Source organism: Lingula anatina, chromosome 1, assembly GCF_051362555.1.
Source record: "Lingula anatina isolate TDL-2025a chromosome 1, LinAna3.0, whole genome shotgun sequence".
Lineage (NCBI taxonomy): Eukaryota > Metazoa > Brachiopoda > Lingulata > Lingulida > Lingulidae > Lingula > Lingula anatina.
The window spans coordinates 65,191,548-65,206,861 of NC_141767.1; the positions used below are offsets into that span (position 1 = coordinate 65,191,548).

The window sequence follows — 15,314 nt, forward strand, 5'->3', positions numbered from 1 at the left end:
AAACACACCTTTTCGCGCGTTAGATACAAGTACTCATTGCTATGCGGCCATTTTTCGAAGAGTTCATGATATCGGTGTTCTTTATTGATAGCTGAAACAACAATGGATGCATTAATAACAGAAGGGTGTAACTGCATTTCGAAATTCGATTTAAAAAAAGGCGGTTGTCGGTCTTTTGTAAAAGCTTGTCTTGGTCATAGGACCTTCGTACTAGGTGATGCTGCCATCTATGGTCACCGCGAATTGACGTCATAAGAGGACTGCTTGAAGTCCATGCCTGTTCTTGGAAATGGAAAGAAACATCATGTAAACGCCAGCTCTCTGTTTCAGAATATTGGGAATATGTATTCTCTTTAGGTGAGTAATATATTTGTTTTTATATATTGTTTATTTGACACATACATATAATGTTAGATCGGCAGTCTAGACTCTAGTAGTATTTTTTTACCTTTAATTTATTGAAAAATAATGTAGAATACTGGCATATTAAGTTGTGTAGTTATCATTTATGTCAGATGTGAAATGGGCTGCGCCATCAGGCTCTATCCAGCTGCAATTATCCCCCTGGGCTAATAAAAAAGTTAAAATTTTTACATAACTCTGTTATGAAGAAGATTTACAGATTAAGGTCACATGATGGGCCAAGAAACAAATCTAGAGTGCTTGGGGATAACTTCTCATCTCCACCTAAAATTTTCTATTCTCACATGTTCCAGAACAATTCTTTAAAGATATACATCATGTTTAAAACACCGTGAATTTGAATTGTTTCACTGTATGTCAATTTGAAATGGAAGAAATGACAATCTTTTGTTTCCTCCAGGTGAGAGCTGTACAGTGTAGGAGCTGTGTGTATACGTGAGCTAGGTCAGACTAGTGTGAGCAGAGATGAACAGCCTGTGGCATTTCAAGCCAGGGGTGATGTACAGGCTGCTCAAGTCCCCCGAGTATGTGGAGTTCAGAAAGGTCATTGTTCTCCAGGAGGCACGCTTCATGGAAATCACAGAAGAGGGTGAGGGGATCAGAAGTGTTCATCTCGCTCTCACAGCTGACACCTTGTTTATTGCAGAAAAATGTCTTCCTGACTATGTAAAGCAGCCAGAGGTATGGACAGAGTCAGATCCTGAGTTAGAAGGAGTGGAGTTGATAAGTATTCTGCCACTAGATGCCTCAGATATTGTTGTGCAAGATGACAGGAAGTATAAGCGGATCCATGTAGACCTACCTAATGGCACAGCCCGTCATTATGAATATGCAGAAACGGTTCGCTCAGAAAGGATCTGGAAAGGTTGGGTCCAGGACGTCGCTGTGCTGAACAGACAGCAGACTGAAGATGCTGAAAGCCATGTGAACCTCACTGTTATTAGGGTAACTACTACAAAGTATGTCTCCTCATCAGAATCTTCAGATGAAGATGAAGAAGAGCCTTCCAGAGCCCAGAGACGTAGAGATTTTTTAGGAGCAGGCTCTGCTTCTGCTGCAGCTGTTGTTGCCCCAGGCATAAACACCATCATGGCAGGAGCAGGAAGCCGAAGCAGAACCAGCACAACAGCGAAGACACTCACAATGAGGAACACCCACCGGAAGACAACACAGCAGATATCATCTGAGAGGGAAATAGATTCCTCCAGCCTGCAGCCAGTCAAATGTTTAGTGGAAAAATACAATGGTTTTGCTGACAGGGAAAGTAAATTTGCCACTGAAAAGAGCTCATTTTCACGATTCCTCTCAAAAGCTGCATATCAATTGTCTCAAGTGCCGACAATGTTCAGTAAAAAAGATATTGACTCTGTAAGCACAATTCCACTACCTGAGATTTGCAATGATATCAAAGAAGTAGAAACACCTGATCCACTGTTATCACATGATTCTGAAAAGTTTAAAAATCAGAAAGACAAAAGTGTCTCAAACCTAAAGCTTTTAGAAGATAGTTTAAAAGAAAAATTAGTGGATAAAATGAATGCCAGAGCTGAAGATGAAGGTGCCTTGTGTCTACCTGATCTGCTGAATTCTACTGGTTTATACTCCCCCAATACCTCAGACACCCTCACCCCTCACGGGTCTCAGTCCGACTGCAGTGTGCTGGCCAAGTACCAGAGACAAGAGGGTCACAGGGGGTTGGGATACCACATGGACAGGACACAGCTCCTACGCATGCTGTCTGTGCCCACAGTGCTGAAAGGAGGGGCAAGTTTTCTGGAGGATTACTACAGGTACGTTCTGCTGTTAGGGTTGGAGAGATTGTGGTCTGCTTTAGTGACCTGTTTATATAGGGGTTGACTGAAATTTTTGATCTTTTTATATCTATTAGAATCTTAAAGCATCATACTGAAAAAAAAACAACATTTTCTAGAAAGAAAGATTTTGTTTATATTGTTGGCTGGTTTTTATAGGGTATTGGGGGTAAGTGTTGACTTAAAAATTAGGTCTTTTGATCCCTGGCTGACCTTCCATTGTTAGGGAACTTTCTTTTCCAATAGCAGTATGATTTTTATTAAATTCAGTAAGGAGTACTGAAATGTTACATTGTCTATTGTTATTTAAAATCTCCATTTGCTATCTTTTATTTATCCTTTAAAATTCAGACCATTTGCTAAAATATTTTGTCTAAAAGGAGATAATTTAGAGCTAGCATGTATAATTTGAAATCCACGAAATATAAATAGGTTATTCAAGTAGCTTACCTGTATTATAACAGTTGTTTGAGTTGAAACTGTTTAATTCATGACTTCTGACCCTCTTTTCCTAGAAACAAAGATGAAGTTTCTGCTGAGAGATGTAAACGGAAGAAGTTGTCAGCGTCATTAAGTTTGAAATCCTTATTTCCTAAGTTGACAAAAGAAGAGAGACATTTTAAGGCCGAGGCATGTATGCAAGCATAAAGAGAGGGAGGAGGTGGTGGTGGTGGTGGTGGTGGTGGTGGGGGGGTGGGGGGGGGGGGGAGAGATGGCCTTATATTACATAACATTTTAAGCTCTTCTGATTCCTCTTTGTTTTTAGATACATGTTTGAATTAGGTTTCTGTTGAGATAACTTTATGATGTAATTTAAACATACTTGAAACGTGACTCTCACTCTCATGTAATTGAAGGTAATTTTTTAAGCTTAGAAAAAAAGGTGAAAGATAACATTATCCATTGTTTTTATCAGTGAGATGTTTAAGTAAGTGGCTTATTTGTCTTAACTCGCCCTTTAGGGATCAAGTGAACAGTGACGCAGATCGCTTTGAGTAAAACAATAAGATGATCACATTTCTTGTTAATGGCATTGCCAGGTTGACTTGTTCACGTGTTTTCTTCTTCTTTAATGTCAATAGATACACCAGTTAAGGAGTAAGAGTGATTTGAACTTTACCATTAACCAAGCTGGAAGGATGATAGAAGGAGAGTGCCTGATGTCTTCCCATGCTTTAAGGTATGTGTGTGCGTGTTTATGTGTGTTCACATGTATGTGATGGTGGATAGGACCAATCGGCACAGGTGTATGTATTAAAATGAGGTATTGGACAAAAATATAATTTAAAAATTTTTATCAAATTGCTTTGTGTGCTGATGAATTCTCTTGCTTGTTTATTTATCAGTTCATTCATATATTTTCTTGTTCATTTATTTATTTATATATATTTATTTAGTAGACTATTTAACTTCACTACATGTGTATTTATTTACAGACTAAATTTAAACTACTAAAACACCATGTGTTTTAAACATTATATCTTTTAATCTATATGTGACGTGACCGTAGATGTTTTTTTACCAGACCACACATGGCTTTGGTCCTTGTGTTAATAATCCTCATAGGGAAAAAGAAATCAATTTCTCAGATATTGTGGAAAGACTGTTGAAAAAACATGTCCCATGATATTATTAATTCAATTGTTGCTCTTATTTGTGGTACCAATACCAAAGGGTATATTGGCTTTAAGGGCAAACTTGCAAAATTAGCAGTATATTTGTTACACGTTAAATATCCATTTAAAAAGATGAACAATTTTTTGTCATGCAACCAAAAGTTTTGAGTTTATAAATTTGCATGTCATAGCTTATGAAAAATCCAAGAATTTGCAGAGCAGAGTGAGAGTGGAAAGTTATTAGCCTGGCTTGATGTGGTCAAGGATGGAAAAATTGTGATAGAAAATAATTAGAGAGTGGGTGGGGCAAGTGCAGATTATTTTCCTGGCATCTAATTAACACACTGTGTTGGCACACATTCACATGGTAGTAAAGAATGAAGCACTGAATGTTGAGTGTTATTACACCAGTGTCCTACTAAGGACACATCAAAGATGATACCCATGCTAATTAATATACTGTTGCAGTGCAGTATAGTGTAGATTAACCCAAGTAATGTGACTTCAGTTTTGTGTACAGTTCTGATGTACTTCTGTATGTATCTCCACACAAAGTAATGACATTCAAATAATTGCCTCCAAATAATGAACAACCCTTGTTTTCAGCTCAGACTACCAGAAGACCAGCCATGGTGAGAGAAGCTCGAGATCTGATGTTTTCAGGGACATGTCCCGTCCCCAAGACCTCCAAACTGGACCAAATGTTCAGAGGTGCAGGAAAAGTGAGTGCATTGTTTTATATTTCTGTGGGATGGAGATTTTTTACTATTATTTTTTTTCACCAGTGCTATTTATTATTTAGCATTTCCAAACTACAGTAGGTGTTGACAAAATTAAATCACATTTTATTTTAGTATCATGTCTGTAGAAAAAACTTCACCTGTTTTCAGTGAGTGGCCCTCAGCCTCATGACACTGAACCTCCAGATGATGTGTCTGGAGCTAGGAGACCGTCCTTCTCTGTCAGCGCTAGGAAGAGGTTGTCCAGGCTGCCTGGGTTGGGGCACCTGCTGCAGTCCCCAGAGGACCAGAGAGCCACAGCCAACAACCACTTGGAGGATGTGTTGACAAATGACATACATGCTGCCAGCAATACAGCAGGGGTTGACACCTACTTCAAAAAAGGGTACTTTTTTTCTTTAAGACAATTTCATGTGGTTACAGTGACATACAAATATGACTAAGGAGGAATGATCGTAGTAGTACTCCAATAAAGTTGTTACTGAAACTAGGTATTTTAATATCAGAATGGACAGAATCTTTAAAGACACATGAGTAGAGTGAGGGAATTTCTTATAATGCATATAAATCTTTTATACCAGTTTCTTATACTGTACAAATGAAACCCACATGCCCCTCCCTCTCAATCTCATGGTCAGCAGAAAAAAGACTTAAAACTTTTAAAATTTGTTTGTAAATTTGTTTTACTAAATATTTTCCCCTCATTCTGTACAGTGCAGAAAGTACTAGTAGGCAGAAATATCTGTGCAAATATCATTTTTAAATTTATAATGTAATGAATTTCTGTGGTACATATCTTTAAATTATACTATTTGAAATACTATCATGGTGGCTTTTGGTCAAGTTTAGTGGCAATAATTTGATGCAAGTACTTACTTAACAGGCATCCTTAAATTTGTGCCATTAATAAATTCTCAGTGCAAACAAGTTAAAATTAATTTTTTTTTTTAATTTGCAAGGTTGAATATGCATTTTGTTATGAGAGGCATATGGTTTTGTAGCATTAAAAGTTTTGCTCCTTCCCCTATAGACATAGTGTGTGTGAAAGGCCAGAGCTGATCACTGACCTTAGCGTGGATGCCTTGGCCACAGAGCTGACTCTGATAGACAAAGAGCTGTTGGTCAGGATACATAGCTCAGAGCTGGTGGATTGTATCTGGACACAGAAGGACAAGGTGCTCACTTATAGTAATAGTGTTTTGTTTACAATGTCCACTTTCTGGTAGATTTTCTTTGGTTTAACATTATTTCCATTTAATATAAGTTTACTTGAAGAAGTTTTTTCTTTTTTTTTAATGTGTGTGTGTGTGTATTTATGTGTATGTGTGAATTTGGAGCTTTTCCCCAATTTTTCCTTCATTTTCATAAAGATAAAAGTGATCATGTTTGTTCTCAATTCCAGTACGTCCGTGCCCCCAATGTGATGATGGCAATTGCCTTCTTTGACCGTGTGGCAAATTTGGTGGCAACTGAAGTGTTACTCCCAGACACTCCCGAGGAGAGGGCAAGAATTATTGTGAAGTTTATCCTGGTAAGATTTTTTGAAGATACAGAATTCTCAAGGGTTGATAATGTTTATTCTGTCATTACCACTATGTAATATCAGTACTAGCTAGTTTTTTTTTTTTCTTTTAATTTCCATCAGAAATCCTCTCATCATCATTAGCTAAATGGCATCTCAGTTCTAAATCTGTACTCCCCCCCCCCCCCCCCTGCCTGTAATAAAAAAGAGAATAGGAAAAAAATATAACTTGAAATTTGACATCCAAACAATTACAACCCAAAAAGAGCTGTTCAGAGGCAGTATTGGTTCTGATTTTGTAATTTTAGGTTGCAGACAGGTTGAGGCACATGAAGAATTTCAACTCTTTACGTGCCATTCTTGGAGGCCTTCAACTTACACCCATCTACAGGCTGACAGACACTTGGAATAGAGTCAAAGAAAAATTCTCCAGGAAATATAAGTATGTAAACATGTAATAAAAACTTTGCAGAATGATTGATATTTCTATGTAAAATTAAAATCATTTTCCATTAAAGGGATAATAACTCTTCATGTGATATCTATATTTCACAATAAAAACATTGTGAACAACTCATAGAAATATAATATATTCTGTTTTACCACAAAAGCGGCAGTTATGGCTATTATTCTGATATCTGAGCTTGTCTTCAGATCATGTGACCTCCATTGATGGCTGTACTCGGTTATAATCTCTTAAGAGATTTTATCAAAAAACCAAACTTTTCAGAAAAAAACCAGGGACTAACTTTGAATGTAAAAATAGATTCATTAACCATTGGTAAGTATGGGAAAATTGATGTTTACTCCAGGAAAATTCATTTTTTGGCCAAAACGAAGAGTTTTTATCCCTTTAAGTTGCAGTCTAGTTATTTAGTGATAATGAAAAATATAACATTCTTGGACCTGAGAAAACAGAAATCATCTTATGAAAAAGTGTGTATCAAATTAAAGTGTTGCAAGTGTGACGGCATCGTTTCTTTGCAGGATTTACCAAGACTTGTCCGAGTTGATGTCCCATGAGAAGAACCACTGCCGTTACCGTGCCGCCCTAGAGAAGGCGTTACACAAGCCGCCCTGTCTTCCTTTTATTGGCGTTTTCTTACAGACAGTGCTAGCAGTGGACACAGCACGCCGCGTGGCAGGCAGAAAACAAAAACAAGTTAGTGACCTTATAAGACATCAGCATTTACATTTTGGTATGACCCACATAAAAATATTGTAGTTTATGTGCTAGTATTTCCTAAATGCAATCTACAGAAAGTTTTGTTATCTTAATGGAAACAATTATAAGATTTTAAGTCCTTAAAGGTGATCTTGATTTGTCATCCCTTACAGAAATCCAGGCAGCAGCATGGCGCAGAGAGACATCCCCACAGGCGCAGGTCTGGGTTCGGCAGTCTGTCACCACAGGAAGAGGAGAGTGACAGAGAGAAACTGCCACACTTGGATCCAAAGAAAACTTTATTCAAGTATCAGATGAGTGCAATACAATACACCTTCCCCAGTAACCAAAGCGTGCGCAGGTTTCTGCTGAAAGCCCAGTATAACACGGATGATGTCAACTACCAAGTCTCCTGTCAGAAGGAGTCGCGCAAAACCACCTCCGTGTGTTGACACCAACTCCCACAAACTGGAATGTTACATAGGAGCATATTGATTTGCAAGTCAAATTGTTTCATCAAAAACTTTCGGAAAATTTGTTCTTTAATACAAATGAGATTTTTAATTTTGTGCCAAAATATTTGAACATTTCAAGTGCCATTTAGAAGAGTACCTTTTTTTGTCTTTAACTTTCTTTTGCTAAAAATGAACTGGTTATAAGTTAAGGTACTACGAGAAAAAATTAATGCTTTAAAGAAAAAACCAATTCTTTATTGTTTTAAATAAATCAAAAAGTGCCAAGTGTTCAATTTACATGTATTCAAAGCTTTTCACTATACACAACCTGAACGATTATTTTCAATTATTTATAAATAAAATAAAATGTTTTCTGCGCATCTTTTCCTTCCACTTTCAACATCAATATAAACCACATATAAAATTTTAACATTTGGGAAGTATTCATCTGACTAGATCTGCATTTAAGCAAAAAAAATAATAATTAAAGCAATCCATATGCACAAATAACGGTGACAAACGGGGTATGGTGAATAAAAGAGAGCTAATGCTCACAAACAATAAGGTAACAAATGGCTGTTATCAAGACTAGAAATGAATAACATGAGCTGAGAATTCCCTTGCATCTCTACAAATACGCCCACACAAATTGCACTGCCATGCATTGTTCAAGTTGTGCAAACCCATATGCAAATAGTATAGAGTTTTCTCTGCAAACACAATCTTGCAGTGTCTGCACATTTTCAAAGACTCCCGATTCTCCAACACAAAGTCTACAATACTGGAGGTTTCCCCACTGGTGCTGGGACTAGCCTCACCATGCGTGGTGTCTGGGTTCATCTGCGCTGTCTCGGACAGTGGTGTAGAGCAGTCTGACCTGGCTGATCTGGTTGCTGGAACATGGACGGAGGAAGGGGTGTGGCTTTTTTCATACGTATGAGCAGACTTGTGTCTGGCCGAGGGCACCAGGCTGAGAGCCCTGCTGTGATGTGCAAAATTCACCGGTTCCGAAAAAGCAGGATGGCTCTGCAAGGAAGCAGGGCATTTTGGGGGCACTGCCTTGTGTGGGGATGACACTTTACGCAGGCTCGCTCCTACTGACATGTCTTCCACCATACTGGCAGATGCTGGCCTGGTCCTCTTTATATGCAGTGGTAAAGCATCCCCAGCAATGCTAGCAGAGGCAGCCCTGAGCCTCTTCACCTGTGGTTGCATGGGCTCTTTGCTATTCCACAGACTGTGACCCTCGCCTCGCTGGCGTCTCTCCTTCTCCACATCTTCCATGTCGTGGTGTGCATGTGTCATCATGTGCATTGCAAGTGCGTCCAAGGAGGTGAAAATCATGCCACACTGCCCACACACCTGCATGTTGCCTCGATGCATGTCTGCACGCTGTTGTGACACTGTCCCTGGGGCAGCGAACTCATCATTCATCTTGGTCAAACTATTGTAGCCTGCTGAGCTCCCTCCAGCCAAGTAACTGATGCTGGAGGAAGAGGAGGAGGACCTGGGGCTGGACTTGATGTCACCGGAGTACATGTCCTCAGAGTGGTCTGTCATCACATGCATGGCCAGGGAATCCTTGCAATCAAACCTCCCAGCACAAAACTTACAGTACAGCTCATCCTGCAGTCTCAGCAACAGGGGCACCTGCTGGTCTACCTCACCCTGGCTGGCTGTGGTGACTGGAATGGTCAGCGAGGTGGACTGGGCAGTTGAAATCTTTTCCTCAACTGCCTCTGGTTCTTTGCCCTTCTGGCCAGGTTGGCTGTTTGGTGCCTTGTGCTCAAACATATGTAACATAAGGGCGTCCAAGTCCTTCAATTTTTCTCCACAAGTCTTACAGATCATTGGTTGACCCCCTCTCTTTCCTGTGTCTACAGCAGGTGCAGGAGGCACATGTTTGTTTTGTAAATGTGCCTCAAACTCCTGCACAGTTTTCAGCAGAACAGGGGTAGGCTCACATATAGGGCAGCATATGGAGGTGGGGGCCTTTCTGCTGCCTACACACGACTCTTCCTGCGCCCGCTGTAACTGGTGCATGGCATAGCTGTCACGGTTTGGAAAGATGACGCGACATTCTGCGCACACAAACACATCTGCCAGCTTTTTCTTCATCTCCATGTGACGTGGGCCACTGAAGTGAGCCTGCAGAGCTCGCCTACCAATGAACTGTAACCCACAGAATTTACAGAAGTAATTATTGACTTCAGCCACAGCATGCATACACATGTGGTAGATGAAAGCCTTGCTGTCTGAAAACCTCTGCTGGCATACTGGGCAGTACATGACCACATGGCACTCACTACTCAGATTTTTTTCTCCGTGTATGGAGGAGAGGTGGAGCAGGCCCTGGTAAGCCACGCTCTGCTCTGGGTTGGGTGTGCTGGCCACAAATGTGACATCACAGGCATAACAGACCAGGGAAGAGTTAAAGTGCAGCAGCCGGTGTGTCTGCAAGCAGTCAAAGTCCTCTAGCTCCAGCATACAGATATCGCACACTGGCTGTGGGTGAATGTGCAAGTTGGCATGGTTCTGGTGCACATCTGGCTCCGAGGTCTCAAACCTACAGGTGTGGCAGGTATAGGGCAGGTCTGAGGGGGGTCGCACCACCTTACTGTTACTGGGGGCCAACGACAGGATCAAGGAGGGGCCACTGTGTGCTGGGGTGTGGTCACTGAGTGGTGTGGATACTTGGTCATTATCTTCATACTGCCCACACTGACCAGAGTAATAGTCATCCTCGGGCTCCTGCTTGATGGTCACTGTCACATCTTCCATACTAATGCTGTCAATCTTGTTAGTATCTGCAGCAATGGGGGACCACAGACCTGTAAGACATCAACCATTATTTTCAATTAAATATACCAGTAAAGATATGTTTACAGTATCTCCAGTCCTCACTTACAGTAAACAAATAAAAGACCTTAAAGCACAAAAGAAAAAGAAAAAGCTATCATTGTCAAAAAAAGAAAAAAAAATTGCACCATGATAGATTTAAAATCTGGCAGCTACTGTGTTGGTGTGGTACTTTACGCCTTATCTAAGGTTCCCTTCTAACAATGTATGCATATCTTATAATCGTCTTGGTAATAAAAAGCATAGCCCTATAAAAAGGTCAAATCTAAGGTTAGAGTTACACAGCTTAGTACAATGCGCCCATTATGTACACATTCTAAACAATATCCACTTTGCCTGCACAACCTGTAATAAATGAATAAATGAGAATACTAACACTGTTCACTGCATAAAAAATCAATGTTATCAGTTGCCTGCTTGATTAAATTTCATTTCAAGACTATAATCCAAAATTCAGCAATACTTAAAATGTCCAAAAATTAATAACATTTTCCCCAAAAATAACAAGTAAAAGAAAGAAGAATGATGCAAAAATAAAAGATAATGCAATTACCACACAATATGCATTATACATAATTATTACATCGTTCCAAGATATTTGATACAGCTTGTACAATATCTGTTATGACTGCACGACTGTTATGTGCAAACCAGTCAAACAAAACCTTTGGCATAGAGAGTTTCAATTGATTTCTGGTTCTGGCTGTTCTACTGCTGTCCATTTGTTGGAGTTAACATTTGAAATATTCATGATGAACTGCTTAAATGTCAATACTGATACTGTAATTTTGCAACATATGCCACATAAACTGGTGATTGAAAATATGAACGATTTGTTTTCACTGCATTTTGCATATTAAAAACCCCCTGAAAATAAGATAATGCATGCACCAACTTCTGTAAAATGTTACTTTTCATTGTGTTCAATCTTTTTATTACCTTTGATGTAAAACTGAGGTTTTCGCTACTTGAGGTTAAAGGAGAAATTGTATTATAATTGAAAATTTGACAATTAAAGTAATATGATTGACTGATGTTATATTATTATAAGTATAAAAACCAAAAACATGCATGTATATTAAGAATATTTAAGATGTTTAATTTAAACATATTTTAAATCTTGACTCCAAATTTAGGAAAAAAAACATTTGAAATGCAGCTGGGACATTTGGCATAGTCAAGAGTTCTTTTTTTTTTTTTTTTTTTTTTAACTGAATGCCGTATACATTTGCAGTTATACTTTCCCAAAACAGACATGACAAATATCTTGATCACATTATAAAATAAAGATATACATACCAATAAATTCTGTAGCGTGGTCTTCTTACAACTTGGCTAACCACATCTGAAATGGAATGTCCCTTATTACATTCATTGTATCATCAATAGATAATCTAAGTGACAAAACACCCAGCTGCAAGGAACTTGGTCTTCCAGTGCTGAATATAATGATGTGAAAGGAAGCCAACACTATGCATAATTTAAAATTCACGTTCAATTGCGTTCTCAAAAGGCAGAATATGCAGCACACAGAATTGAACAAATAATCAAATATTCATGGTTTAGTCTAAATAAATGATGATATGCTATAAATATGCAGTGGATAATGCTTTGTAATATGTGGCTGGATCAATACACAAAAGGAACAGACAACCATCATTGCTGAACAGCAATGTTCTCATGGAGTGAGTGGGTAAAAGAGGGAGAGGGGGGGTATCAGAGATGGGGGGGGGGGGGGGGGGGGTCATATGGAGGGTGAGGGAAGAGGGCATGGAAAAGCACTGAAAATTCCAGTTTGGAGTAATACAATATTTAGAGAAAAAGCTGAACATATACTATACCAGTACATAGTGATAGGTAATGTATTTGCAATAAATCCCAAAAGCATTCAGCATGTCCTTTTTTTCAAAAAAAAAATTTTTTTTCTGTTGTACATATATTTTCTTGTAGCAATCTTTTTTATTATTATTATTTTGTAAAAAGCATTAAAATGCCAATGCCTCAGAGTAGCTACATGAATAATCTGCTATCACATTTGTATTCATACATGTTACACTAAACTTTCAGATTTTATTTCAACTGACATATTCCTCATTTCCACACTGTCACACTAATGGCCAGTAGCAATCAACTTAAACCTAGATAACATTTGCCAAAGGTGCCATTTCAGAAGATTACACACAGCCACTGTCCACGCACGCACAGATGCGCATGACTTTATGTGCAGCGCTCGGACATCACATGGCAAATGTAACCCAATACAAATATCACAATTACTTTGTTAAAAGCAGATAACTTATTTCCCACCATATCGTGTATCTTTCAATTTGCTAAGAGGTTGATGCAAAGGTTAACAACAATGATTGGCTCCATAGAGGGGGTAAGTAGGCAAATCTACAATAGAGAAACCAGTCCTGAACAGACATGGTGGACTGAACTTTCAATTTAAATAAGGCTATGGACACTACATGATATTATACAAGATTAAAAAAGGTACAAGAATCTGACAATGACCACACTCTCCTCAAAAAGCTATGAAACGTACCTGAATTTTTATTTTTGGTTAAATATGCACAGTCAAAGTGAATTTTTATCACACTCATAAGTTTCTTTATTTTTTGTAAATTCCTTAAAACATAGTAGCTTTACTATACTGTTGGTGATATTGTCTAATACCAATTGACACTACAGCTGTCAATATAATATTGTTATTTGAGATAATTTAAATGAAACCTGCATGACATATATATTCATGCAATGACATCGTTAATTACGTGTACCTGACATCTAGGCACTCTTGATTGCTTAATGAATATAAAAACCACAAAAACCTTGATATGTACTAGTGCATGTACTACAAATGTAGAAAGGTTTGTTTTGCATTTGACATGTGAAGTTCTTTGCCACTTAAACCCAACCAAATCCCATCATATAGTTTTCAAATAACATAACCTAAAGTAATACCAAAGGCTGTTGTCCCAAACTTCCCAAAAAATGATGTAAAGGAATACTTTCTCTTCTCTGTCTGTGCATTATATAACCTTCCGTGTGACTGAATTGCACAATACACCACAATACAGCGCAACACAGTGCAATACACTGGAAAAAACAATTCCAGTTGCAATTACTCAAAAGAAATCAAAGTACGGTGATATAAAAGGAAACTACATTACTAGGTAATTAATGTCGTGGATATTACTTAACAAATTGGCAAGACTTTTATATCATCGGGTCGGCAGCCATGTTGACGCGTGGCTTTTGTTGGAAATATTACCAGCCAAGAGCCAGCTGACCTGACAATGAAAAAATGGTGCTGATATGTTAAGTTGTATCAATGATATTAAGTACTAAGTAATATATTTTGTACTAAGTAATATATTTTGCTTTTATATCACCCTATTTTGTTTGAAATTACCCTTCCCTGTGTTTACTTGCAACTGGACTTGTTTTTTCAAGTGTATTGTGCTGTATTGTGGTGTTTTACGCAATTCAGTCACACCCTATAACCTTCTACTGTTTCTCTCAAGTCTTTTTTAAATGTTTACTTTTTTGCATGTGCAGCACCAATTCATCATACATTATTATGTAATTTGCCAGTCTTTAACGAACTGGAGAGGTGGATAAATAGGTCTAGTTTACAACCAAAGAAGGTTTAGAAGTTTTAGACTGTGCTCAAAACAAAAGTTATCATACTAGCAGGAACAACATATCTCAGTGGGGTATCTCGCTAAGGTGCTGACAATGTAATCTGCTAAATTGTCTGGTACACCCCCTCGCAAAGCAAAATGAACAACATCATGAATGACAAAGTTTTCCAGACCTTACCCAAGTAATTTAAGTTCTAAAAAGATGGCAAAGGGCAGCAAGACAAAATACATGGGAAGTGAAAGAACAAAGATTTTTAATCATCATGTCAGATTATTGGGATGTGCTTTGTATCAGTTTGTATTTCTTGTACTGCATGCATCTGTGGACAAAAAAAAAAAAAAAAAAAAAAAAAAAAAAATATATATATATATATATATATATATATATATATATATATATATATATATATATATTTTTTTTTTTTTTTTTTACTTTGTCTATTTCACATGCATATTAAAATATAAAAATTGACAAACATGGAATCACTGAAATTTGAATAGCTTTTGATCTAAATGAGATGGCTAAAAAATTACACAAAATCAGATACATTTTCCGAGTATGTACAGGTAGATGTAGCTATCATTGTCTTACTAGTACATGAAATTGTTCATTCTCACGTCTCTAGCCCTACAATTAAGAGGGGGTTGTGATCCTACAATGTACCACTGTACCAAAGCAGCGACCCAGAAAATTTTACCGAGAATTTTGACTGACTTAGTTCGTAAAGCTAGCATGCACGCTCCGCTGTCCTCTTGATCCGTCTAGTATGCGAAAAATAGCTCATTGTGCCATTAACCGAGGAAGAGGTGACAGAGGTGAAGAGCTCCCAAGTAAAACAAAGTGAAAGTTGTCTTGAGCATACAGTACCTGTGTTGCAACATGCATATGACCGCAGCAAGGCTTGACAAGGTCATTTGTGCATGGATTGATGGAGAAAACTACTGCACAAAACCACCGGCTGTTAGATCATCGATGAGATGGTTACAGCTTGAATTTACTTGAAAGAATGAAACGATGTCATTCAGCAGCATGAGCATATGGCAATCAAAACTAGCATATGCTATTTTAACAAATT

The 15,314-nt window shown here is 38.1% G+C and overlaps 2 protein-coding genes across 3 annotated transcripts; one reads left to right on the forward strand and one right to left on the reverse strand.

Annotated features, from left to right (window-relative positions):
* The first annotated feature begins 201 nt into the window (after window positions 1-201).
* On the forward strand, window positions 202-8,112 carry LOC106181023 (uncharacterized). The gene is made up of 11 exons (XM_013565262.3): window positions 202-357; window positions 824-2,213; window positions 2,750-2,864; window positions 3,317-3,414; window positions 4,457-4,572; window positions 4,741-4,975; window positions 5,621-5,765; window positions 5,993-6,121; window positions 6,421-6,554; window positions 7,100-7,274; window positions 7,451-8,112. Exons 2-11 carry the CDS (start codon window positions 889-891, stop codon window positions 7,727-7,729), a joined length of 2,751 nt encoding a protein of 916 aa, XP_013420716.2. The 5' UTR covers window positions 202-357; window positions 824-888; the 3' UTR covers window positions 7,730-8,112.
* LOC106181024 (uncharacterized) lies at window positions 7,966-15,259 on the reverse strand. 2 transcript variants are annotated; one of them, XM_013565264.2, is made up of 3 exons: window positions 15,107-15,259; window positions 11,891-11,936; window positions 7,966-10,563 (listed from the first exon to the last, which is right to left on the reverse strand). In XM_013565264.2, exon 3 carries the CDS (start codon window positions 10,511-10,513, stop codon window positions 8,321-8,323), a length of 2,193 nt encoding a protein of 730 aa, XP_013420718.2. In that variant the 5' UTR covers window positions 10,514-10,563; window positions 11,891-11,936; window positions 15,107-15,259; the 3' UTR covers window positions 7,966-8,320. The 2 variants fall into 2 exon arrangements, with proteins under 2 accessions (XP_013420718.2, XP_086856992.1); XM_087000866.1 differs by lacking the exon at window positions 11,891-11,936 and having other exon boundaries at window positions 15,107-15,247.
* Window positions 15,260-15,314: the final 55 nt, after the last annotated feature.